This window comes from Salvia splendens, chromosome 3 (genome assembly GCF_004379255.2).
Source record: "Salvia splendens isolate huo1 chromosome 3, SspV2, whole genome shotgun sequence".
In the NCBI taxonomy this organism is placed as follows: Eukaryota; Viridiplantae; Streptophyta; class Magnoliopsida; order Lamiales; family Lamiaceae; genus Salvia; species Salvia splendens.
In genome coordinates this window covers 14,085,748-14,109,660 of record NC_056034.1, presented here as the reverse complement: position 1 = coordinate 14,109,660, position 23,913 = coordinate 14,085,748, and the positions used below count along the sequence as shown (strand labels likewise).

The 23,913-nt window shown below is 37.7% G+C and overlaps 3 protein-coding genes across 4 annotated transcripts; all 3 read right to left on the bottom strand.

The window, feature by feature from the left end:
- Positions 1-6,312: 6,312 nt before the first annotated feature.
- On the bottom strand, positions 6,313-8,748 carry LOC121795140. 2 transcript variants are annotated; one of them, XM_042193596.1, is made up of 3 exons: positions 8,091-8,744; positions 7,248-7,319; positions 6,313-6,530 (listed from the first exon to the last, which is right to left on the bottom strand). In XM_042193596.1, the coding sequence occupies exons 1-3, from the start codon at positions 8,688-8,690 to the stop codon at positions 6,513-6,515; spliced, it is 690 nt and encodes a 229-aa protein (XP_042049530.1). In that variant the 5' UTR covers positions 8,691-8,744; the 3' UTR covers positions 6,313-6,512. The 2 variants fall into 2 exon arrangements, with proteins under 2 accessions (XP_042049530.1, XP_042049529.1); XM_042193595.1 differs by lacking the exon at positions 6,313-6,530 and having other exon boundaries at positions 7,155-7,319; positions 8,091-8,748.
- Positions 8,749-9,758: 1,010 nt separating this feature from the next.
- Positions 9,759-13,377, bottom strand: LOC121795098 (protein ROLLING AND ERECT LEAF 2-like). Its single transcript, XM_042193543.1, has 4 exons — positions 12,132-13,377; positions 11,796-11,971; positions 10,945-11,168; positions 9,759-10,760 (listed from the first exon to the last, which is right to left on the bottom strand). Exons 1-4 carry the CDS (start codon positions 13,120-13,122, stop codon positions 9,968-9,970), a joined length of 2,184 nt encoding a protein of 727 aa, XP_042049477.1. The 5' UTR covers positions 13,123-13,377; the 3' UTR covers positions 9,759-9,967.
- A 5,679-nt stretch (positions 13,378-19,056) lies between these two features.
- LOC121795112 lies at positions 19,057-22,046 on the bottom strand. The gene is made up of 6 exons (XM_042193558.1): positions 21,719-22,046; positions 21,508-21,640; positions 20,735-20,838; positions 20,369-20,513; positions 20,138-20,278; positions 19,057-20,044 (listed from the first exon to the last, which is right to left on the bottom strand). Exons 1-6 carry the CDS (start codon positions 21,757-21,759, stop codon positions 19,259-19,261), a joined length of 1,350 nt encoding a protein of 449 aa, XP_042049492.1. The 5' UTR covers positions 21,760-22,046; the 3' UTR covers positions 19,057-19,258.
- Between the last annotated feature and the right edge of the window lie 1,867 nt (positions 22,047-23,913).

The following is a 23,913-nucleotide window of genomic DNA, read 5'->3' as shown; positions in this document are numbered from 1 at the left end:
ATTCAATTTTTTTTATAAAAATCAAATTTTTAAAAAAAATTACTTTTTATTTATAAAAATTATTTTTATATTTAAAAACAATTTTTACAAATAAATGAATACAAGAAATTCGTGATAGCCCATATATATTTGATGGGCTTGCGAATTTATGAAACTCATTCTTGGTTGTCTCTCTTTTATAGAGACATCCTTGAATGTTTTATGTTCCACTTTCGATGTGGGACAAACTCATTCTTGGTTGTCTCTCTTGTATAGAGACATCCTTGAATGTTTTATGTTCCACTTTCAATGTGGGACAAACTCATTCTTGGTTGTCTCTCTTTTATAGAGACATCCTTGAATGTTTTATGTACCACTTTCGATGTGGGACAAACTCATTCTTGGTTGAAAGTGAGAGAAACTCATTCTTGGTTGTCTCTCTTTTATAGAGACATCCTTGAATGTTTTATGTTCCACTTTCGATGTGGGACAAACTCATTCTTGGTTGAAAGTGGGACAAACTCATTCTTGGTTTCTCTCTTTTATAGAGACATCCTTGAATGTTTATGTTCCACTTTCGATGTGGGACTAACTCATTTTTGGTTGTCTCTATAAAATTGTATTTTAAATTATGTCATTTTTATTTTTTTAGGATTTTAAGTTGTTTTTTTATGTTGTGATGTTATTTTATTTTTAATGAAGTTTGTTTTTTTAATTGAATTTGTTGGAAAAAAATAAAAAAATAAAATTGAATGAATAGTAATTAAGGGACGGTATAGAGACGGAGCATTGCAGGTTCCGTCCCTTAGTTAATGGATGGAGGAAAAAAGGACAGTGTGACCCTCAAATAGTGCTCAAATAGTAGTTAAGAGACGGTATGGAGACAGCATTGTGGATGACCTTAGCCTTTTTCACTCTTTATGATGATATCATTGATTTGAGACTAGTCGATTTGATTCGACATAAATTCATTCGTGTTTAGTTTGGGCCCTCTAGTTTGTGGCGCACTAATTTCACTCACTAATTTTCCTCCACATTTTCTTGGATTTGGCCCATTTGTGGCCTAATTCTCCTATTTGATGCACAAAATTGTCGTTCCAATCCTTACTTTAGCCTATAGGTGGTAATCAGTGCATCCTTTTTAGATTATACTTCCTCCGTCCGCGATTAATAGTCTTACTTGGATTCAGCTCTGATAAAACATAAAGAAAAGTTAAAAGTTGTGAAAAAAGTTAGTAGAATATAAATGCTAATATACATATAATTTTAATAATAAAATGAGGTTCATTTATAAAAGTAGTAAAGTAATTGAGACGGTTATAAGATAAAATGTTGAACACCAACTGTGGATTAGAATATTTCAACTCATAATTTATTCGAATTATACAGGAAATTAGGGGTGAAATTTTGTCTAAACTCTCATTAAGAGGATCAAATCCCTATTTTTCTTAAACTTTGGGTAATACATAAAATCCTACCCTTATTTTCACCCAATCCAGGACAGTTCACAAAATACTAAATTGTGGTGAGAATTTGGTATGTTGAGCCAAAATTAGTGTTTGATCACAATGTTTTGAGACATTTTTTTGACATCATTACAGTTAGTTGAGAGTGGATGAAAATATCTACCAAGAATCAAGGAATTAATTTTACAGAATATGCAACTAATTCCCTCTCTTGGTTTTTGGACAATGACACACCAGTGGTACTTGATAAAGAAAAGTCTTGATTAATTTTAAATATGATCTGTGATTATGTAAATGCCACAGATATGGGTGAATTTTACTACTATTTAAAACAAAATTTATATTGATATGCATAGCATTCATCTACCCTCATAGTTGATTGGAAACTTGCAACCCAAAAAGTAGGCGAAGAATTTAAAGTTATAAAGTGGCAAAGAACGTGCGGACTCACGATTCGTTATCATAAATTAATCTAAAAAGTATTGGTGGAATTCAAACTCGTGATCTTTAGCCATGAATTCACCATGAGTTATGGTTGGATGTTGTTATACTTCCATTTGTATAGTAGTATGTATTAATTGTGACCTAATAATAATGTTCATCGAAATATTGTGAACTAGTTCATCAAATTACAATTTAGTGCATTTGTAATGATAATTTTTGAATGGATGGAATAGAATTGAGAGGCTATGTATAGAGGAGGGGCCAACTAGAATGTTGGCCGACCTAATATTAATTATACAACCAATTTTTTGTGCAAGTTTTATCACTAAGCTACAAACTTTATTCCAAGCACAGAATATAAGAATAGTATTTTGGTAAGGGTAGGATATCCCAAAAAGGATATTTTAGGACAATGAAATTATAATACTAACAATAACATAATGTTATAAGGATATTCCAACATGTTATACAATAATGTTGAATTCATTCTTATCCTAATATGTTATTGGAATTAAAAGTTTTGGAAAGAAGAAATCAAATTTCCAATATTATTTAATGAAAATACTTAGTGATGATTTATGATTCTTCTTATTTTCTTGAGTCCCACATGGATAGTATTAATTAAGATGTAGACAAAAATAGAAATGTATTTAGGGATATATACACATTTATGATTTTTCCCTTCGATGTTATCCAAAATGCCTCGTAGTAAAATTAATTAAGCTCCAGAAAGAAAACATCTGGATTGAGATGGCATTACACCCCATAATTTCCTTAACACTATTATGGGTGTATGCAAAATCACAATATTTATATTATTGGCTCAAATAAAAAACTAATACAAAATACAAATGTAAATACATACTCTAGCATTCAAGATTAAAGACTGGCAACAGCTTACAAATTAAAACTCAATTTTTAATGATTCTCAATTACTAAAAAGAATTAACCAGATTCCATGTGGTATTAAAAACTTCACCAACTCCCAACAAAATAAACTAAAATTTGAATTGGAATATCAATAGACAACGAACCAACTTATTCAAATTCTCATATGGAATAACCAACTTATTAATTAATTCAACAAAAGGGTATCCAATGATAATAATAATAATAATAATAATAATAATAATAATAATAATAATAATAATACAAATTTTCCATTTTATTAATCCAGTCTAAGCAAAAGATTAGTCAATCGTTGCATCAGATTTTGCAGATCGATCCCTATGAAATTTAGGCCTTCCTAGTATATTATATATATATATATATATATATATATATATATATATATAGGATTATAGGATTGTGATCAAGATAGAACCACTCTTAAACGTAGAACCATTCTTAAACGTAGAACAAATGCCAAACGGAGGTCGTTAGATCTTTTAATCCAATGGTGTTAATTTGCACAGCAACTTCCCATTACAACCAAAACTATTATTAATAGGTGAATGCAGAGAAGCGAAAAAATAAAGCATGCATGGACTCTTCTTCGTTTCATTCATTCTTCCATCAACATGTGAGTTTTTTCATATGTTGAGTCCGGAATGTCGTGAAAACATAGTCTAATATGTATGATTTTTAATCTTCACCGTCATTTTTTCCTCATCCGATGAATAAAATATGTAGAGTTCTAGGTTCTACACTTAAGAATGGTTCTATCTTTAACGCAACCCTATATATATATGACATATCATTTTAAACAAAAATAATTCTGTTTAAGATTCTCCTACATAATTTTTAATATAATTTCCTCAATCCTTAGGATGGAAAATAACTATTAATATATGTTGGTAAAACACCTTTGCTCCACCTAATAGTTCGGGATAAATGAGAACCATTATTGACATTTAAAAAAAAAGAAATAACTATTAATATGAGCAATATTTAACAATCTTATAATTGAGTTTTAATTAATACAGATAGCTGTGACAACTATCTCTTTTATCTTATTTTAGAGTGTGTATAATATTTAGTCAACTCTCAAGCATGCCACCCTAGTTAAAATAATTTTAAAAAACACGGGTTGGGGTTCGGCCTAAACCCTCCGCCCACTACGGGTGCTTTTGATAAAATAAAAAAAATAAAAAATAATAATAATAATTTTAAAAAACACATTCTTCTTCTGAAGTAAAAAAAAAAAGAAAAAAAGGCAAAATCCCAATCTCTGAAATTACAATTTACTGCTAAAAAGTTCTCCACGTCCCAATTAAGCAAAATTAATTTTGATGATTCATTTCAAACCTCTTTTATCTAAAAGTTTTAACATTGCATCAACATCAACACAATCATAAAAAGTAGGCATAGTTCCAATTAGTAATCAAGAAATACAAAAAATTGTAAACAAAGATCAAAATTGCCAAGATCTCTCATTCATCTTTATAGTTACATCCAAAAGCAGCATGGCTACTAACTATAGTATAAACAAAAAAAAAAGAAAATATAGTTCCATTTTTTTTTAATTTCAATTAAAAACAAGATAAAAACTAAACCAAGAATCCAGGATTATCAAAGATTCTTGATGGAACAGCAAAACGAGCCGAGAAGGATCTAGAAAGATCGTCGGGATGGTCCCAAAGAGGGCCTTGATCAAAGTTTTTGGAGTAAGAAAGTGGATCATAAGTGAACCTTGTTGAGTTAGAACAATTGAAAATTCTCTTCTTCTCTTTCTTGAACTTCATCCAAATCTGTCTCCAAATGGGAGCTTTTGATCTTCTTCTTACAGGAGGCTCAGAAGACACGAACCGGTCGTATTTCAGGCTCGACTGGCTTCTGAGCCAGCAGGCATTCTCTTGGCTTGCCCACTCTTCATCCATTCTTGAATAGTGTGTGTGTGTGTGTGTGTGTTGTGGGGGAGAAGAATATGTTACAGTTGTGAGTGGGGAATATATATATATATGTATATGTAGTAGACTATAGTGTGAAGATAGGAATGTGCCCTTTTTCTTGTTTGTCTATATAAAGGATAGGATGATGCTTTTTAGCCATAATTTGGCTTTTCATACTTTCGAGTCAATTAAAAATTGGTGATGCTATTCAACTATAATTAATTGGCTTTTTATACTTTCGATTCAAATAAAAAATTGATTCATTTGTTAGTAATAGAGTTAAACATGTAATTCATCTAAAATTCATAATTTTTCTTATGACTACTATACTCTACACTTGAAGTCAAATCATATCTCTATAGAATAAGTAGAAATATTAAATAAGGCCATTAATTTAATATATTTTTGTTATTAAAATTTGAAAAAAATAATCTTTTATGGCCAGTTATATTGTAGCTACATAGAATGATCTTTGGTATTCAATAAATCTTGTGTTTATTAGTGTATATGTCCAAACTTAGACAGCTAGATAAGTAATGCTTCTCATGTCTCAAAAATTAGCTTTGAGCATGACCAGTTTTTTTTTGAGTGATTCTATAAATAAAACATGTGTACAAGGAGAATAAATATATTTGCTCTTATCAGTTTATTTGTATCATATCTTCAATTTTCTATATAAATAGGTTGTTGTTTATAAATGTAGGCAATAGCTAAGTGCTCAATTTGTGTGAAAAAAATAACGGGATATTTAGGTGAACAAAGGGAGAAAATATTGTATTGTTTGACTTTTTGTCATGAAATGTTGTAATGAATAGGAGTATTAGTTTGTCTGTGTACTTATATTCTTATTGCCTATGTGAATTCAGATGTATCTACATTTTTATATGCAAATAACAGAGTAATTTAAAATTGCATTTTGCACTAAAATTATACAGAAATATTTAGTTGACTAGATGTGATTTTACTCGAGTTCTTGATTGAGTCAGAGTGTGGACAACTCATCTCATTTATGTGCTGGAAAATTTGCTGTCTATCATTTATTTCCAAAGTTGACTCGTTTATCGTGATATAAAAATTTATCCATACTCCTTCAAAAATAGCATGTATGCATAAAGTGACCTGGTTGGATAATGACAAATTAATAAGTACTCCTATTACTCCAATGTGTAAATAATAATAATATTAATATTAATATTACATACCATCCCTATTAATTGAGCAGGCCTTTTATCTCCCTTACCATGATTTTGACGTCAATAAAATGGATAACACTTTTACTTCTATGCTTTATTTTCTTCATATCTTTCTGTTATTTCCTTAAATATTGAACCAATTTTAATTGTGCTGCTGATTTTGTCACCTCTGATTATCCGCAATTTCCATCGTCAATAGACACTACGATTGATAGTCATTAAGGTTTTCAATTACTCCCAATGCCAATAATTTGGTGAATTGATTTTCTTGAAAATATTGCATACCCTCTGCATAAAACCCCATCATCGTCATTTTCACAATCAAACTATTTCTCATTTAAAACTATAAGAAAAGCCAAGAATTCCCATTTGCTACTGATATTCAAATTCTGCACAAACTTTATAGCAAAGAAATGGTATTTTTCACTCCAAGCTAATGATCAGAATGGAGATAATTGGATGCATCTGTTTATGGTTCATTTCATGATACAAAATTTGAATGATACAATACAAGTATGAATAATGAGTGTATACAAATATATCTCACTTCCGCGACCTGTGGATTCTATCTGTTCCCACATTCCGTAAACTGTCCAAATCTATCTCACTTCCGCGACCTGTTCAACATTTTTGAGGATTAGAAATCACTGAAGACTACAGATTATTTTCCAAATTCTTTCAGGGTCACAATATATGTTACCATATCTGCTACCCCTATTCCTCGAGTCCCCGACTAACAATTACTGCGATTAATATCTCCTTTACAGGTTTAAGAGGATGGAATCCCACTCAAAGGGCTTTCTTTAATACATTAACATTTTTGGATTGATTTTAGTACTATCATTATACATCTAAATAGTTGGACGGATTAGAGCTTGACTCGAAAATATTACTACCAAACATGCAAATCTGCTTTGGTTTATGAGAGGAGAGAGCCCCTGGTGCCTATACTGTGATTGATACTCCTACCTTCTTTATAGAAACAGAGGATGGAATCTAACTCAAAGGGCTTTCTTGGATGCATTTAACATATTCTCGGATTGAGTTTACTACCATCACTACGCATCAATATAGTTGCAATGATTAGAGACTGGCACCGAAATATTGCCAGACATGAAAATCTGCTTCAGTTTAGGAGAAAGCTCCCGGCGACTATACAGCTATAGTAACCAAGGGAATAATTGATTGGCATTATGGAAACAATAAGTTTACTTAATTTTATGCAGTGGTAAATTGTAAGGGTAAAAACTTTTCATCTACTAGAATCCTACTGCTGCTATCATAATTGGTGGTGCTGTAGAAAACTCAAGCAAAATCTCCATGGAAAAGCTTACCTCAGGGTAACAGCTTTGACGAGTAACTGTTTGGTTTCGTGTATTTACAAGAACTTCACATTGTATTTTTGCCTGCACCAGATATAGAGGAAGATAGTAAGCATATCCAATCAAGTAGTATAACAATATTCCTATTTCCTAGCGTGAGAAATCAAGAGCATGCTACAATCAGCTACCTGTAACTGTAAGACACACACACACACACATACACAATCAAAGCAAAGGCTTCTTATAAATCAATCAATACAAGTAAACCTTCAAATCCCATATTATAAGTTCCTTTGTTTATACTATTCCAATATTTTGTTTGCAACGGTACAGAGGAAGATGGTAAGCATATCTAATCATGTACTCCAATATTCCTCTTTTGAGAAAATCAAGACCATTCTACAATCAGCTACTTGTAAGTTGTAACTGTAACACACACACACACCTTTTTATGAATTCATTAAAACAATTCAACCTTCAAATCTAATGTCTTTGTTCCTTTGTTTATACTGGAGTACTACATTTTTCAATCTTCTTAGCAAAAAATGAATTTATCACAGGTCTGTAGTTCTGTATCCAGGAATTACTACAATTGCCGAAACATTTATCTTCAAATTACACTCATTCTATCACATGACATTGTATACACAAATTCTTATTTGCCTAATAACATTTTGATATTCGAAGATCGACAGTTAGCATTTTCGATAGTTCGAGAATTGCTTTGATGCGCTAATCGAACTCCAATAAGAACGGCAGTGTGCATCAAATTCTTATCGAAACAAACCTCAATTGGTCAACAAACGCAGAGATTCATGTGCAATTTCAAGTTAATTGAGTACTAGTATGATTTACCTCGAGAGGCAGGTCAAAGAAGAAAACTCCGAGGCGACCGCTGATATCCGACGTCGTATCAAACACAACCGCGCCTCTCGCCAAATCCTCAAGCAACAAAACCACGTCCGTCAGAATCTCCACGCCATCGAGCCGGAGCGTGGCGTTCACGTACGTGGTCTCACGCGCCTTCACGGATCCGCGATCCGACGTCACATATCCGAGCTGCTTCCCCCTGTACCCGATCGCAACGACCAGCGAATCGTAATCCAACGAGTACAAATCCTGATTCTGAATCTTAACCGTCAGGTCTAAGGTCGCGTCGAGCGAGACTGTGGGGCTGGTGTGGAACTTGAGGCGATCGAGGCGGAAGCGGACGACGGAGAGGCCGGGGTCGGACGGCCAGAGGAGGTAGGCGGCGGCGACGAGGAAGAGGAGGAAGATTGCGAGGCAGAAGATGCATCGCCGGCAAGCGTTGCGGAGGAGGCGGGGGCGGTTAGGCAGGGGATATTGGGGGAGAACGACGACGTATTGCGTCGATTGCGGCTGCGGAGCTAAGAGGTCGTCGGCGAGGAGAGGCTGCTGAAACGACGCCGCAGCAGAGTGCTTCTTCGCTGTCATGATTGTGTGTGTGTTCTATACACACACAAATGGAGACATTACACATACCCATACGTATATAATACTAATATAAATTAGAGTAACGAAGAAGAAATAGCCAAATAGGTGATGGGTGGGGTCCACACGGGTGTTCTGTAGATCGGTGCGGTTCCGTGAAGTGTTGAATGCGTGTATATATTGTCGCGTTTAGACTGTCGAGCCAATCATTGGCGCTAATCCTTAAGCAATACGACTTCAGATAGAATGTGTTCAATTACACAAATTAAAGTTTGAATCATTTTACCAACGGGTCGCAGCGCAGTTGGTAATGCGAAGCTGTGGTGACCTTGAGGTCATAGGTTCAAACTCCGTCACCCACTGGAAGACTTTCGGCCTTAATCCGCAAGCCCGGTCGCAGCGCAGTTGGCAGCGCGAAGCTTAAGGGAAGACTTTCAGCCTTAATCCGCAAGCCCGGTCGCAGCGCAGTTGGCAGCGCGAAGCTTGAGGTCACAGGTTCGAACCCCGCCACCCGCTGGGAGACTTTTCGCAAGCCCGATCAAGCAGGATTAGTCGAATAGTCGAATTCCGCCATAAGGCGGATTCTACACCTTTGTTTTAAACCAAAAAAAAGTTTGAATCATTTTTCTTATTTTCTCCATCCGATTTATTTTCAAATATAAAAAATAAATTATGAATGAGATAAACTAAAAATGAAATATGAACATTTTAAATATGAGCAAAAGAGTATTTATTTAAATTCAAAGGAAAAAATGAATAGAGCTTTGATTTTTACATTAATAAACTTAATAATGTCAACTAAAATATTTAAAAATATTCTTGAATTTAACATTAATATATATAAAAATAAATAAATAATGCAATCATGGGTATCAGTCTCTCTTGTATAGTACTCACTATATAAATTGAGAAGTAATTTATTATTTTAAACATTTCAAACATAAGTATCAAAAACTCCATAATACTAATAGCCCAGCTTATTGTTAAACAGAAACAGAGAAAAACAAATTGGTTATATTACGGTTTAAACAAAAAAACAAATAATTAATAAAAAAACAGACACAAGTTCCCTTGCAGCAAATAAATTAGCAACATACATTACATATATGAATGAATCATCTCACGATCCCATCTCTTGGCCATATACACACAGGAGTAAAAATAAATAGGATTCAACAATTCTTGTCACCATTTCACAACAAAACACATCAAAGTGGTAAATTATTTGTATAATACATATGGGAAAATTACATGTGCAGAAGGTAAAAGACGAGTCCTCATTAAGATACCTCATTCCTGCTTTGCGAATGCGCGATGGCCCTCAAATGACTGTACATGTCCGAGGAGACGAGAGAAAAATCGGACAGCGCCCTAAAGAGTTCGGGCAAATGGCTCTTCAGATTCATAAGGGACTTATCTCTAACTTGAACACATTGCTTCTGATAAGACTCTTCCGCGTCCTCCAGTTTCTGTTTTGCAGTTTCAACCGCGAGCTGCCTATCAGCAATATGACTCTGATTCATCTGCCTCTCTGGATCCATGTCATCAGCAGGTGATCTCTTCTGCATTTGCTTGTTGTACCAACTCTCAAAATCTCGGGTTTTTCTGATGAGTTCCTTTCTTGCTTCTGCACACCTGTTTTTATAGTCGAGCTCCTCCACTTGATACTGCCATATGGTCTTTATAATGGCTGCAAAGTTGTTGATAGTCTGCCTTGCTGGCTCGTCGGGGAGCTTGTCTAGATATTCTTGCCAGGCTTGGAGGAGTGTCTGGATCTGGGGTTTTTGAGGTCGACCGGGTGATGAGACCTTCTCCTTCAAGTTTGTGTCGATTGGAACGAGGTTTAGCTTCAACCAATGGTTGAGTGCTCTGATATATTCTTTTTGCTGGCCCATGAGTTCACTGAAATTTGTAAACCATTCCTGAACCACACCGCCTAGCTGGCGTGTGCGCTCATGGTGGTGTTCGGTTGTTTCTTTTGGAGCTTGGGAGATGTCGAGATACTTCAATGCTTGAACAATCTTGGATTGGTTCTCATTGTGTATTCTGATTGTCTCCCACATAATAGCCATTCTGGAGAAACAATTCACATAGTTAGAAAAGGAACATCGAATAGTCACACAAAAAACACAGTATTTTGATGAGAGAATTTAGAAATAACCTATCATAGTCATATATACAAGAACAATTTCAAGAATACACTCACAACAAATGAGCATGGACAGAAAGAGATTGTTAGAAAAGCTCGAGAACTCACGCATCAACAAGGGAAACGAGTTTTGGATAGAGTTGTTCGTCACGCAGACGATTAATTTCAGAAACAGTGGAATCCATGGACTGCATGTCGACTATATATCTCGTATGCAGATGGCTAACTGCAGCTTTCATTCTCTCCAACGCATCTGTGTTTGAGCTACGTTTCTTCAACTTGTTCAATGAGGCCACCTTCTTTTGATGTTCAAGTTTCATCTGTTCTCCTGCCTGTAAATCACCAAACAAAAAAACAACATAACAATCCAGATTAGATAAAACTTAAAAAATAAAAATATATTCTGCTAATTTCTATCTGTCTACAGGAATGCAACAACCTAATTCTTTTACGGATCACTGCAGTTAACATTAAAAATTTTAATGTGGAAGTCACAACTGTAAGTTTAATGCCATTGACAAGAAAACAAGGCCATGCTACACAACCGCTACTGCATCTTAGTGTCTAAACGAACAACTTCCGAAATCAGCTGAACTACCATAACATCATGACCACTTGAAGATAAAAGGCAACAACCCCAACAAAATTGTCAAAAGCCATGATACAGCCAGTTTTATTTTTTGAACAACTTTATCAACTTGCTGAATTCTATAGCAGTTGATCTACCTTTAAAAGGCATAATAAACCTAGGACTGAATCCTAAAGACCAACTTCAAGAGAAACCAGTTGAAGTTCAGCATTGATAATCAGAAAAAAAAAATGAAACATAATTTCGGCCAGCAAAGGAAAAACGGATAGTACTTGTTTTTTGTAGAAACAAAATTAACAAACTTTATTACTACTCCTATATACCTTAAAAATGACAGAAAATTAGTTACAAGATGGAAGCATGATGATACCTTCACTTCATCATAGAGCTTTTTTTCCCATGCCAGCATCTTGTCCAACACCGTTGCATGAGTTTCATGCTCCTCCGAATCAAAGTCATCCACCCGATCATCAGCATTAGCCAAACCTCTAAAGGACCGATTCCAAGTAATGACGCGCATCACTCTTTCTGAATGATTAATATTCCCTGCCAATGAAGACACAAATACTTAATACTTGCTTGAACAAATTTGGGCTTTCACAACCAAAACACAGCTGCTAAGTGAGAAAACATTCATCGCTATACTCTCTTGCTTCATTAATATGTATGAACTTTCCTTTCCTTGTACCAAAAACACTCAATTTACCTCTTTTATCAGCAAAATTTGAGTGATAATGCAAGCGGGTAGCCTCTAGCATCCGAGAAACATCATGTGCGCTTTCTGAAGCCTTAAGAAAACAATCATCAAGCTCGACAAATATCTGCGCAAGGCTCACATTAGACACACTCTTCTTCTTCCCCTCAGCCGGAAGAACAGCTTGTTTCGCTCTCTTCCCAGCCATAGCAGCTGCCATTGCAGCTTCTGGTGGAGGTGGCTGCGGAGGAAGCTCACTCGCCATCTCATTCGCCTCTGCTTTCGCAGCCTTAGCCTTCGCCTCCATTTCTTTTCTCCTGGCACTTTCTGCAAGCATCTTCCGTTTCATCTCCTCTCTCTCAACACTATTCTCCTCCACATCAGCTAATGTCGGCCCCGGAATATTGTCGGTTTCGAAGAAGTAATCCCAAGACGAAGAATTCGGCGGAGGAGGAGGCGGCCGTTGATCATTCTTCCGCTGCTGATGCAAAACCTCTTCTTCTACAGCCTCAGGAGGTGAGATCCCGCCTCTACCCGCACTTTTACTACTCTTACTCCGCCGTTTCAAGCTATGGCTACTCTCCAATTCATCATCCTCTTCGTTTTCTTCCTCAATTATCGGATCAGTGTGATTATTCACGGGTCCGGGGATCACGAATTCCGGCATGGTAGCGGCGCGCTGGAGCGGTGACGTGTTCGGGAATTCCGGCGGAGGAGGCGGCGGGGCGAAATTCTCGAAGCGAGGGAGAGGAGGAGGAGGCGGAGCGGCACTCACGGTGGATGGCGACGCGGAAGCGGCGGCGCCGAGGGTGGAGGGGTAGGTGACCTCTCCCTGGGCGAAGTCACTGAGGGCGGCGCCGGTGTTCTTCAAGGACATGGCGTGGGCGGAGTGTGCGGCGGCGAATTTGTTCCTCGCTGTAACGGCGCGCTCCATGTGCTGCCTGCGCTCCTTGCATCGGTTGACCGTCTCCTCGTTCTCGATCTTCGACTGCGTGCAGCCCATTGCTATGGTCGGCGATTCGAATTGCCGCCGCAGAATTCCACACAGTGACGCAGAGGAAGCACTGGATTGTGTAAAACGGCTGAAATTGGGGGAGGAAATTGAGGGTTTTATCGATACATATCAACTCTCTTTGAGCTTTTTCCCCCTTTTTTATCAGTTGAACGAATCAAAATTGGGAAAAGAGTGATGTTGAAGCAATCCATGTGATGACACTAGTTTGATTACGAGAGCAAGGGGAGCAGGAAACGACGACGTTGGACTCTTCACTTTTACCAGAAACGGTGGAAAAGGAGAAAATGCAGAATATTGGATGCAGTAAAAAAAAGGAAGATTCGTTGCTGCGTGGAATAAAGCAGTAACTTTCTGTCATAGACTTACAAACAGTCTCTTTAGCTAATAAATTGGTGAACATTAGATAGTGATTGGAGCTCCGGCCGGTGGCGCCTCCGCCGTAGTATTATCCTGTTACGGCGGCGGAGAAGAGATTTAGGGTGTCCACTATAAGGTGGACACGCCCAATAGCCCCGCCCCAGTTTTTGTCTATAGCCCCAGTTTTGTTGTCCATAGCCCCAAAATTCTATTTCCGCCACTATAGTGGACACCTCCAATAGCCCCAAAATTTTATAAATAAAATAATCGCATTATAAATAAATAGAAAACTAGGTAATTATTAGGGCCGAATATTCGTTGTATTTCAAACCGGTAAAATGTTACAACGAATATGTAAAATAAAATACAACTAAAAATTCCGCCACCGCCTACTCGGTGTCGGAGTCGGCTTCCTCGTCGTCGTCTTCTTCTTCTTCTCCTCCTTCTCCTCCTTCTCCTCCTTCTCTCTCGCTGCTGCCGGCCGCGGTTTCCCCAGGAGCATTATCAACAGACCCCAGTCGACTCTCAATCCGAGTGATGAGCCGCTTGTAGACGTTCCTGAGGTACGGGTCAGTTTCCCCTGCGTATTTGCTGCATACGTCTTGCAGTTGTTGCATCAACTGCACGTCTATGGTATTGGCCAATACCTCGTGGGGTTGCACCGTGGGCAGTGGGATTGGGGCAGACTGGGGGAAGCGCGATCCGGACGCGGCCGCCGATATGTGGGAGGCACTTCTACCCCCTCTGGCGCTGCGGATAGAGGCTTGTTGTCCCGGGGGCCGTCGTCGCCTTATGTGAGTCGCGGCTGGCTCTTCTACTTGCTCGTCGGACTGCTCGAACTCGTGCGAGCCGCTCCCACTGCTGTATTGCCCGGCAAGGTTGTGCCTTGTGCGCTTCGGGCCAGGAGCTGTGCCCACCTCTTGCGCGACGATCGACCTGAATTTCGGACAATCCGCGAGGACAAGATACTCCTCCCACAAGGTGAACTTCGGCTGGCCCGTCTTGCGGTATTGGCCCTCCGACAGGGTCTTCACATCAGCTGCGCTTCGGCCACTCTCGGCGTGGCGAAGGTTGTTCTCGGAAAGGGGAACCCGGCCGCGGCTGGTGAAGCGCGTCTAGGTTGGGTCTGTAATCCCCAAATGCGGAACGACTCAGATTCCGCTGTAAAGGAGGCGGCGTTGGAGAAGACCTCCACGGCTGAGATGGAGGAAGGGGTGGACTCGATGCCCATGGTGGGGGAGATTGATTCCAATTCCAATACTGGGACGGAGTCCCGCCATATCCGGCAAAACCCGACGGCTGTGATGGATTGGTGTCATATCCCGATTCCTCATAGTCGGATGAGTCGTCGTTTCCTCGATTCATTTTTTTAGAGAGTAGTTGTGTGGATAGAGAGTGGATGGATTTTGTGAAAATGGTGAAAAATAAGTAGAGGGGGTGTGGTATTTATAGAGGGGATGGTGGAAAAAACGTCAAATTTCTCGTTGCCGGCGAAATCGCCGCGGCGGTTCGATGCACTATAGCCGCCGCGCCTATAGGCGCGGCTATACACCCCTCGGCGCGACATCGCCCCGCACACGGCGATCGCGCGTCCGCCGCGTCTCCCACCCCTCGCCGCGTCCAGCCCGCGGCTATCCTCATTCTCCACTATAATCCGCCGCCCCACCGCCGCGCCTAACCATAGTGGACGCTCTTAGAGGCTCCATTGGTGTCAAATAGACGGAGCTAAATATATCACACTTAACTAAAGCATTTTTTATATATATAAAAAATAGATTAATTTGTTTATAAATAAAACAAATTCAAATTTTACAGTAGTATTTAACGCACTCTAAGAGCATCCGCAATGGCGGATTTCTCGGCGGACGTCCGATGTCCGGCGGGACATCCACCATTAGGCGTGGGAGGGACGGATGCGGACTTCGCAAATCCGTGGCTTTCCGAGGACGTCCGTCATTGCGGTGCCACGACGGACATGCCGATTTTTTTTAAAAAAAAAATTAAAAAAATCTATATATACGGCTCGTTGAACTTTATTTCATTCGCACCACTTGTTTTAACGAGTTTCTCTCTCTACTTTCATTTCTTTTGAAGATAAATGGAGCACGCTAGTGATTCTCCCGCCACGAGCGAGTCACAAACGCCGACGTTTCCCGTTAGAAGTGGGGAAACCCCGGCGGTACTGCAGGGATGTCCGAGATGATGCCCGGAATGGCGCTGATGATGCCCCTACCCCAAATGGCCGGGGATGATGCCCGGGTACTATAATATGTACCCCCTTGGATTTATTGTCTAGCGATTTCCCCCAAGGTACTCATCTGGAGACTCAGTTCATTGGCATTGAGACTTTCTCTTTTGGGGAGTTGGGGTTATCTCCGGTTAGGGAGTCTCCCACTGAGATGCCACCGGCGGTAGGGAGGTCGAAGAAGAAAGGCAAAGGGAAGGGCAAGGGCACTACCTCGTCCTCGCGTGCGGGGGACGAGGGTGGGGTGGGGCAAGAAGGGGGGAGGAGGCCGGCGAGGGAAAGAGGATCATCTGGAGCATACCGGAGTGTGTCGTGCTGGCGAAGGCCTGGGTCGGTGTAGTCGAGGATCCCTACATTGGGGCTAACCAGCATATCCACAGAATGTGGTGGCGCATTAGCCAAAGCTACCTCCAATTCAAACCGTCAGGTGGGAAGCCTCACGATGGAGAGCAATGCCGAAAATAGTGGAGCGGCTGAGGAGGCAGCTCAGCCAATTTGCCATCTACCAAAACAACCTCCGCACGGCAACCAACGGGTTGTCCGCCGAGGATGTGAAGGTTCTGTCCATGGAGCAGTTCCCCGACAGTTCTTTGAAGTTCGGCGAATTCAAATATTGAGAGGTCTATCTTGTGGTGCAGACTTCCGCCAAGTTTAGTGCGGGAGTTGAAGCTGGCTGGCCGAAGCGGACGAAGATCAATGCCTCCGGCGAGTACAGCAGCATGCCGATTCCCACGACCTCCCCGATGCTGAGGCAGAGTTCCCGAGCCCTCAATCGTCTTCCCGCCGCCGTCGCCCGGTTGGGCAAAAGACCGCCCCTTCTCAGGTCACTCCTGAGCTCAGCCATCTCGCCCGCATGCAACAGCAGCAGAGCCTGTTAGACACCATGGAAAAGTGGCATGCAGTGACTGATCCCTTATACAAGTTGATGCTGAAGGATGTCATCGACGATATAAGGCGCGATTTGGGGATGCCACCCATGCCCGAGAGTGATGCCGGGACTGGCCACGGGGACGACGAGGAGGAGTGAGACGGTGGATGCGTTTGTTGAAGCTTTGTGTTGTATTTTTTTAAAATAATTATGTATGTTTTTTACTATTTAAATAAAATAGTTGCATTTTCCCTGTATTCGTGTCGAAATTTTAATTCCGTAAATTACATATTTGTGAATTTTTATTATTGTGGATGTCCACCGGGATGTCTTTAGGAATGTCCGCCATTGTGCAGTGGGATGTCCTTATGATATGGCAGTGCAGTGGGAGGTCCTTATGACGTGACAGAAGATGTTTTTGAGAAGTCCTCTGGGACATCTTGCAGATGCTCTAATGTGAAATACGTATGTACAATAGTATGGGTTTTGGTGTTGTTTCATATTCAAATTTTTGCATAACACCATATTTGGTGTTGTTTAAAAAAAACATCAAAAATGAGTTTGAGTTTAATGTATAGTAAGAGAATATTTCTACATCAAAACTCATTTTTGGAGTATTGGTTGAAGATGGTTTAATGAAGCATATCCAAATCCATTTTAGTTATCATTATAAATAGTAGTAAAAGTTTTTTAGGCACGTTATAAAATTCAATCTTAATAAGTTAAAATTATGTTAGTGCGGTATAAGATTTTACCTAAAACATTTCTGTAAACTGCATAATTTTTATATTTTGCTACATTAGTTCTTTTGAGTTCGAAAACATTTCTTGGTTATTAGTTGATCAAGTTGTTCCACTTCAGTTAACAAAATAATTAACTGTAATTTTCAGTCAAAATGATAAAAACAAACCGGCCTTCCAGTGATAATCAACTTAGTTGTTAATTATTCACAATCATACAAACGACAAAATATTGAATTACGAAAAGACAGGTAGTATTAAACATATTAAACTTATCTAAGTAAAAATTTGCTTAGTCCTATGGAGTAGTACTACATGTAGCTGACATCGACGGCTAAAACAACTATTCTCAATTAAATAATTACATATTAAATAATCTACATTATCCCCTTCTAGTATTTCTTTTAGTTTAATGTTTTTTTTTCCTTTTCTTAGACACAATCGTTCTAATTCGATTAAATAGTACGCTCGCGGTCCCTCTCAATAAGATCTTTTTTAAGTAATACAAAATTTTAGATGAAATTGTTGAATAAAATTAAATAAAATAGAAAAAATAATGTAATTATATATTTTAAAAAGAATAAAGAAAGATAATTTATTTCAAAAAAAAAGTGATCATCTTTGTTTAGAATGAGATAAACAATATCATTTAAATAGAATGAGGGGAGTAAATCATTTATAATAAAATAACATTTTTTTATTGCTAACAAGAGTCATTTTTTAAGAATTATTTTTAATCATTAAGAGTGAGTTTTAAATCGCGTTCACTTTGAAAATGACATGCGTAATTGATAAAGTAGGAGAGAGATCAAAAGAAAAAATTATTGAAATATTCTTATTAGAAAGACTAAAGTCTAATTTTGGTCTCTTACATTTGCCCTAAAATTCTTTTTAGTCTCATACATTAAGTTTGTGACTTTTTTGTCTCTAACATATTGTTTTGGTACCTTTTGGTTCCAAACATATTATTTTGGTCCAAAATAACCATTTTTTGTTAAAATTAACAGTCAAAATGTTTGACCAATTTGATAACTTAATTATAATCTAGGACTAAAGTCCAATTTTGGTCTCTTACATTTTCGTTAAAATTCTTTTCGGGTCCCATACATTAAGTTTGTGTCATTGTTTGGGACCAAAATGTACCAAAACAACATGTTAAGGACCAAAAGGTTACAAACTTAATGTATGGGACAAAAAAATGTTAGCGCAAATGTAAGGACTAAAATTGAACTTTAGTCTATCCGAAAATGAGGTTTCTCTTATTATAGAAATTTTTTTTCCATAGTATCTATCATTATGGTATAGATGAGTATTTTTTATCTCTTTCATTTCCAATTCTTTTCTTATTCTAATGAAAGTATCTATCATTATGGTATAGATGAGTATTTTTTTATCTCTTTCATTTCCAATTCTTTTCTTATTATAATGAAACGACTTCGTATTGAGCATCAACAGACAACGAAGGCATAGTTTGGTATATAGATAGGCAGTTTTACAAAAATTAAAACTTTGTAATTTAATTGGCTATCACACCTAAAAATTAACTCTCCAAATCATCCCTCATTAAATGTCACATATTATTATTTTGAGATAACCACCATTAAATATCTTATTTCATGTTTATATTTTAAACAAATGAATTTCACATTCTATTAACTCATTACATCATATTTTATTATGAAGCTAATAGATAAGAATAAAATTCGCATTGCTAATACTGAAAGATGTTAGATTATATCTTCAAATATTCATAAAGAATATGAATATGCATGAATTTACACTTATAAGTACTGCTTCCAAGGGATGAGACAATATCATAGTGATGAACAAGGTGAAGACATATATCACCAACACCTTAATCTTGAAACTATATAGAATGAAATGAATTCTTCTTCTCACGCTATATTATAGGCCTCATTTTCTTCTAAAAGCCTCAAGCCGAGCCACAAATTCGTCATAGTCAGGCATATTTGGATGCATATGAGCATTGCCCGGGTGGAACGAAGCAGCCCGAGAATGCTTCCTAGGATCAGTCTCCACGGGTCCCACTGGCTCGACACGAAGAGACGATGCTCTGGTTGGACCATCTTGCCCCTTTAGGTTCTTCTCTTTTCTTGAATCTGTCGGAGGCAGCTTCCCTTCTGGTTTATTCGACCCCTTCTTCCTACTGTAGTGTCTCAGAAGCCGGCCCATCATCTTCTCTTCTTCGTCTCTTTGGCCGCGGCCGCCATCGAAGAATCTCAAGATTCTTCGACCCTGTGCTACATTTTCTTTATTCACCACTTTCTCCTTCTCGTCGCCTCCAGGAACCACCTCCTGGTCCGGCAAAGGTTTAGTGTGCTTTGTCCTCACGGATTTCCCCATCGGCTTATTACCTCTGACGACCTCATCGACTGTTGGCTCCGGGGCTGCTTCAACCTTGTCGTTACTGGAATCACTCTCGTCCGAAGAGCTGCTGAGAGCTTTGTTTGGTACGGTTTTGGTGTAAGGAGGAGTCCGCCTGGGCTTGAGAGGCTCGTCTTCATCCTCTTCCTTGGAAACCTTCCCGACAGGCGCTGCTGCTTTGTTGGTTCTGACAGGGGGACTAAGGCCATTTCTTGCATCAACTGGACTTTCCTTTTTCCCCTCGGGTTTCAACTCTCTTGCACGGCCGTATTCATATCCTGCCCCGGCCTTTGGAGCAGATCCATTCACACGATTCTGCAACATAGTCGAAGATTCACCAACGAGATAGTTAGGCTACAAATATATAAGATGCAGCCAACCTAAGCAGAATATTAACTCAGGTTATACCTTAGCATATGGAGACTCATTGAAAAGCTTGTTTTTGAGAGCTTTTGCATCCCAATCTAAGCCAGATTCTGCAGCTATTTCGTGCAATAACAGAAGTTTCGTTTCTTTTGAGGGAGGATCGGGCTTCAGCTTCTCGGTCAACTAAAACAAAACACATCCAATTTTTACTTTACAGAGTTGAGGAACACTGTTAAATGTTGAATCTTATACGAATGTGTCATTCGTGATCACCTGTTTGTTGACGTAATAATCGAAGGACTTCCCGTATCTCTCAGAAAACATGGTTCTCAGCTCCCTCAGCTCGGGTAGATCAGCAAATCTCGCTGCAGCAAACATCAACGATGCTGCAGCTTCTCTGCACTCTTCGGGGTATTCCCTGTTCAGAATGAACGTCTATTCAGTTCCAAGGTATGCTTCATAATTGAAATTCAGAGTGATGATATAATCAACTTTCTGCTTAAACCAACAAGAAAATATCCCGAAAAACATAGTGCTAATCGAGAAGTGTGGTTTCAGAAGCTGAAAGTAGTCACACGAAAACAGCTAGAAGGGAAAGCTTAATCAACATCTATAACTGAAGAATAAAGGTTTCCATACCCCTGTTTGTTCATGGCAGGGAGATTCTTCAAGATATGTTCACAGTACTCGTCTAACAACTGATAACACTGAGACCTGTTCATCTCTGTAAGAAGCCCTTCGGCCTATACAAACATCGAAAACAGCTCTATCAATCACAAGAATGGTGGATCTGGATGTTTAACAAATGCTGATAAAACATCATGATGTCACATCAGGCTCTCACAACCAACAACTACTAAGAAATAACATGACCGAACGACAAGTTTGAAGCATCACGGTCCTAATCCTAAACATAACTTACAATTGTGGACAAGTTAACAATAACCTTTCTACAAGGATGACCTAAAAAAGTGGATAAAAACAACCTCAAAACCAATTACTAGGTTAAGGGTGTTGTGCTGTGTTGTGTTGTGTCTATCTAACTCTTGCTGTCTTTCATCATCCTTTTTCCAAAATCTCAAACAGAAAGCATCATTTAATTCTATTATCTAAAGCAATTAATATCCATAGACATATCACCAGCAAAGGATTAGGATACACCAAACTATTATTTTACTCTTAGATCAAAATCACAGCATGAAAACAACAAATTTCACAGCATGAAGTGCCATTTTTGTTTGAGAAATTCATTCAAGATTCTATTTCAAACACAATCATAATCAGAATCACATAATTTTAGAAACAAAATGCCAAAAAAGGCTAATTTAGGAAAGAAAATCGTGCATAAACAGAATGTAATTAATGACAAAATTTGAAAATCTGATCTAAGGAACAAAATCAAAGCTTCTTACCCTGTCAAAGGCGTGAGAATCCATTCCATTTCTAAGCAGATCAGCAACATCATTCCTCAGATATTTTTGCGTTGCATTCCTCTTTTTCGTAATAATATCGATTCGCGTCCGCGTCAGCTTAACATCCGACTTGCTATATTTCCAAAAACACAAAATCAACCCAAAATTTCAGATCAAAACACACACACACATTCATCAAAACTGATCTAACCATTTCGAAAAAAACTTGCTTTTCAACAGCCCGTCAAACATTTTGCTCTCGATCGAAAAGGATGGGAAGAAATGGTAATTTTTATAAATGGCGAACTGAAAATTGGGGAGGAATAGTGGGGATTGGAGAGGTGGGAAGAAAAGAAAAGAAGCTCCTTTTGTCAAAGGAAGCTCAAGGGAATAATGAGGATTGAAGGCAAGAAGAGGAATTTGGATTAGGAGTGAAAAGGGAAACGGAAAAAGAGGTTTTTCATGCAACCGAAATGCATTTAGGACACCCAATCGACACAAGGAAGAAGATCAAAATTCGGTAATGGAGGAGTATTTTGGTGCTAAAATAGTGTATGTATATGGAGTTGGAGTTGGAGTTGGAGAGAGAAAAAGTTGTGAACAGGCTGTCGTGGTTGCTTTAAATCAGCTCCGCCACGTCTGAGTGTGGAGGTTTGTAACTGTTTTGCTGTAGATTTCCGATCCGGTCAAATTGCAATATTTTCTTGTTTTTTAACATCAAAATTTACATTTAAATGATAGTGTTTTTATAATTATACCGTAATAATCAAAATTAAAGATAAATAGTACTAATATAACAATAAAACATTGTTGTTTTTTGAGAAAACGACATTATTATATTTTGATTTGTCATCTTAATTTCAATTGGGATCATCGCAAGATGATTGCGAAAATTAAATAAGTGTACATAGTAGTTTTAAATATTAAGTGAACGAATAATTATGATTTGAAATATAACCATTCCAACTTTTATTTAAAGAAATGAATTTCGGAATATTTTTGGAAGATGCCGATCAAATTAAAATTGAAGTAAATTTCACATGACATACAATTTTGTACTCCCTCCGTCCCGCACTACTCGCACATTTCCTTTTGGGCACGGAGATTAAAGAATGAGTGATAGACAAAGTCAACAATTACGGCTGTAGGTATAAATTGTTACTAAAAATGGAAAGAGTGCAAATAACTTGGGACGCCCAGAAAGGAAATAAGTGCAAGTAGGGCGGGACGGAGGGAGTAAAATATAGTATAATATTCGTTTATCAAAATTTATTACTATAAAATACAAAAATGTGATGTTGTTGGTCTATTTTCTTCAATTGTAGCTCAACTTCACTATCGAATTTGTAACAAAGTAGACGTGCTCATAAAACATCCAAAAAGTGATGATGTGACATGATATTTTATAACTTAACATAGCTAAATAATCGTACTCGTAATATAGCTAGCTTACTTTAACTCGATGATAATGTTTGGTGAGTATTGAAGTTGAAAATAATAGTATGATCAACATATGTTAGTGCATCTATTTTATTGCTATTGTTACATTAAATTATAAAATATGTTAGAAAACTAAATTAAATCTTTTAGTAATTAACATAAAAATGGCAAGAAATTAAAGAGAGAAGAATAGTGGCGGAGTCAAACGCAGTAGACAGATCTGCAGAAAATCCGTTCTAATCCATATTCTAAGGTTGAAATTGACATTTGATAGCTTGTTTTTCACTTTCTTTTTATGGGATTAAATTAGTAGGAAAGATTATCATTTTTAAATTGACAACAAATTATTAGACTACTATTTATAATACATAGTGCATTTATAATTGTACTGTTACACGTGGTCATTTTATGAATACTTTCATTTATAACAATTCATTTGATATAATTTTTTATCCTACATATATTGAATGGGCCCACCCAAAACAGAAGTGTTGGTTGATTAAATATTTGCAGACGGATGCTACTGCATATACAACTTACATGACTAAAATATTTTATCAGACAACCATAAATATAAACATATAAAAATAAATGAAAGATAAGCAAAACATAAACAAGATGAATAATTCATATGAGTACGTGAGTATCCTCTGACAAATTCTATTTTTCTACTATGTTATTGGATGAATTATTAAATTCATTGAAATATAATTTCCTCATCCCAAAAGAGTACAACACTTTTAGTGTGATATAACAATAAAAGCCGGATAACGTGTTTTGGGACGGATGAATATTAGATTTAAATTCATAATATCGTGAAAGGTAACTATATATTTTTGGCGGGAGGGAGTACAATTTGATAATACTCACAATTTGGATACAGTAAAATTTTTGATATGATACAAGCACATAAGAAATAAACGGGTTAATGTCAAGTATTTTTGTGTTCGTGTCCTTATCAAGTTG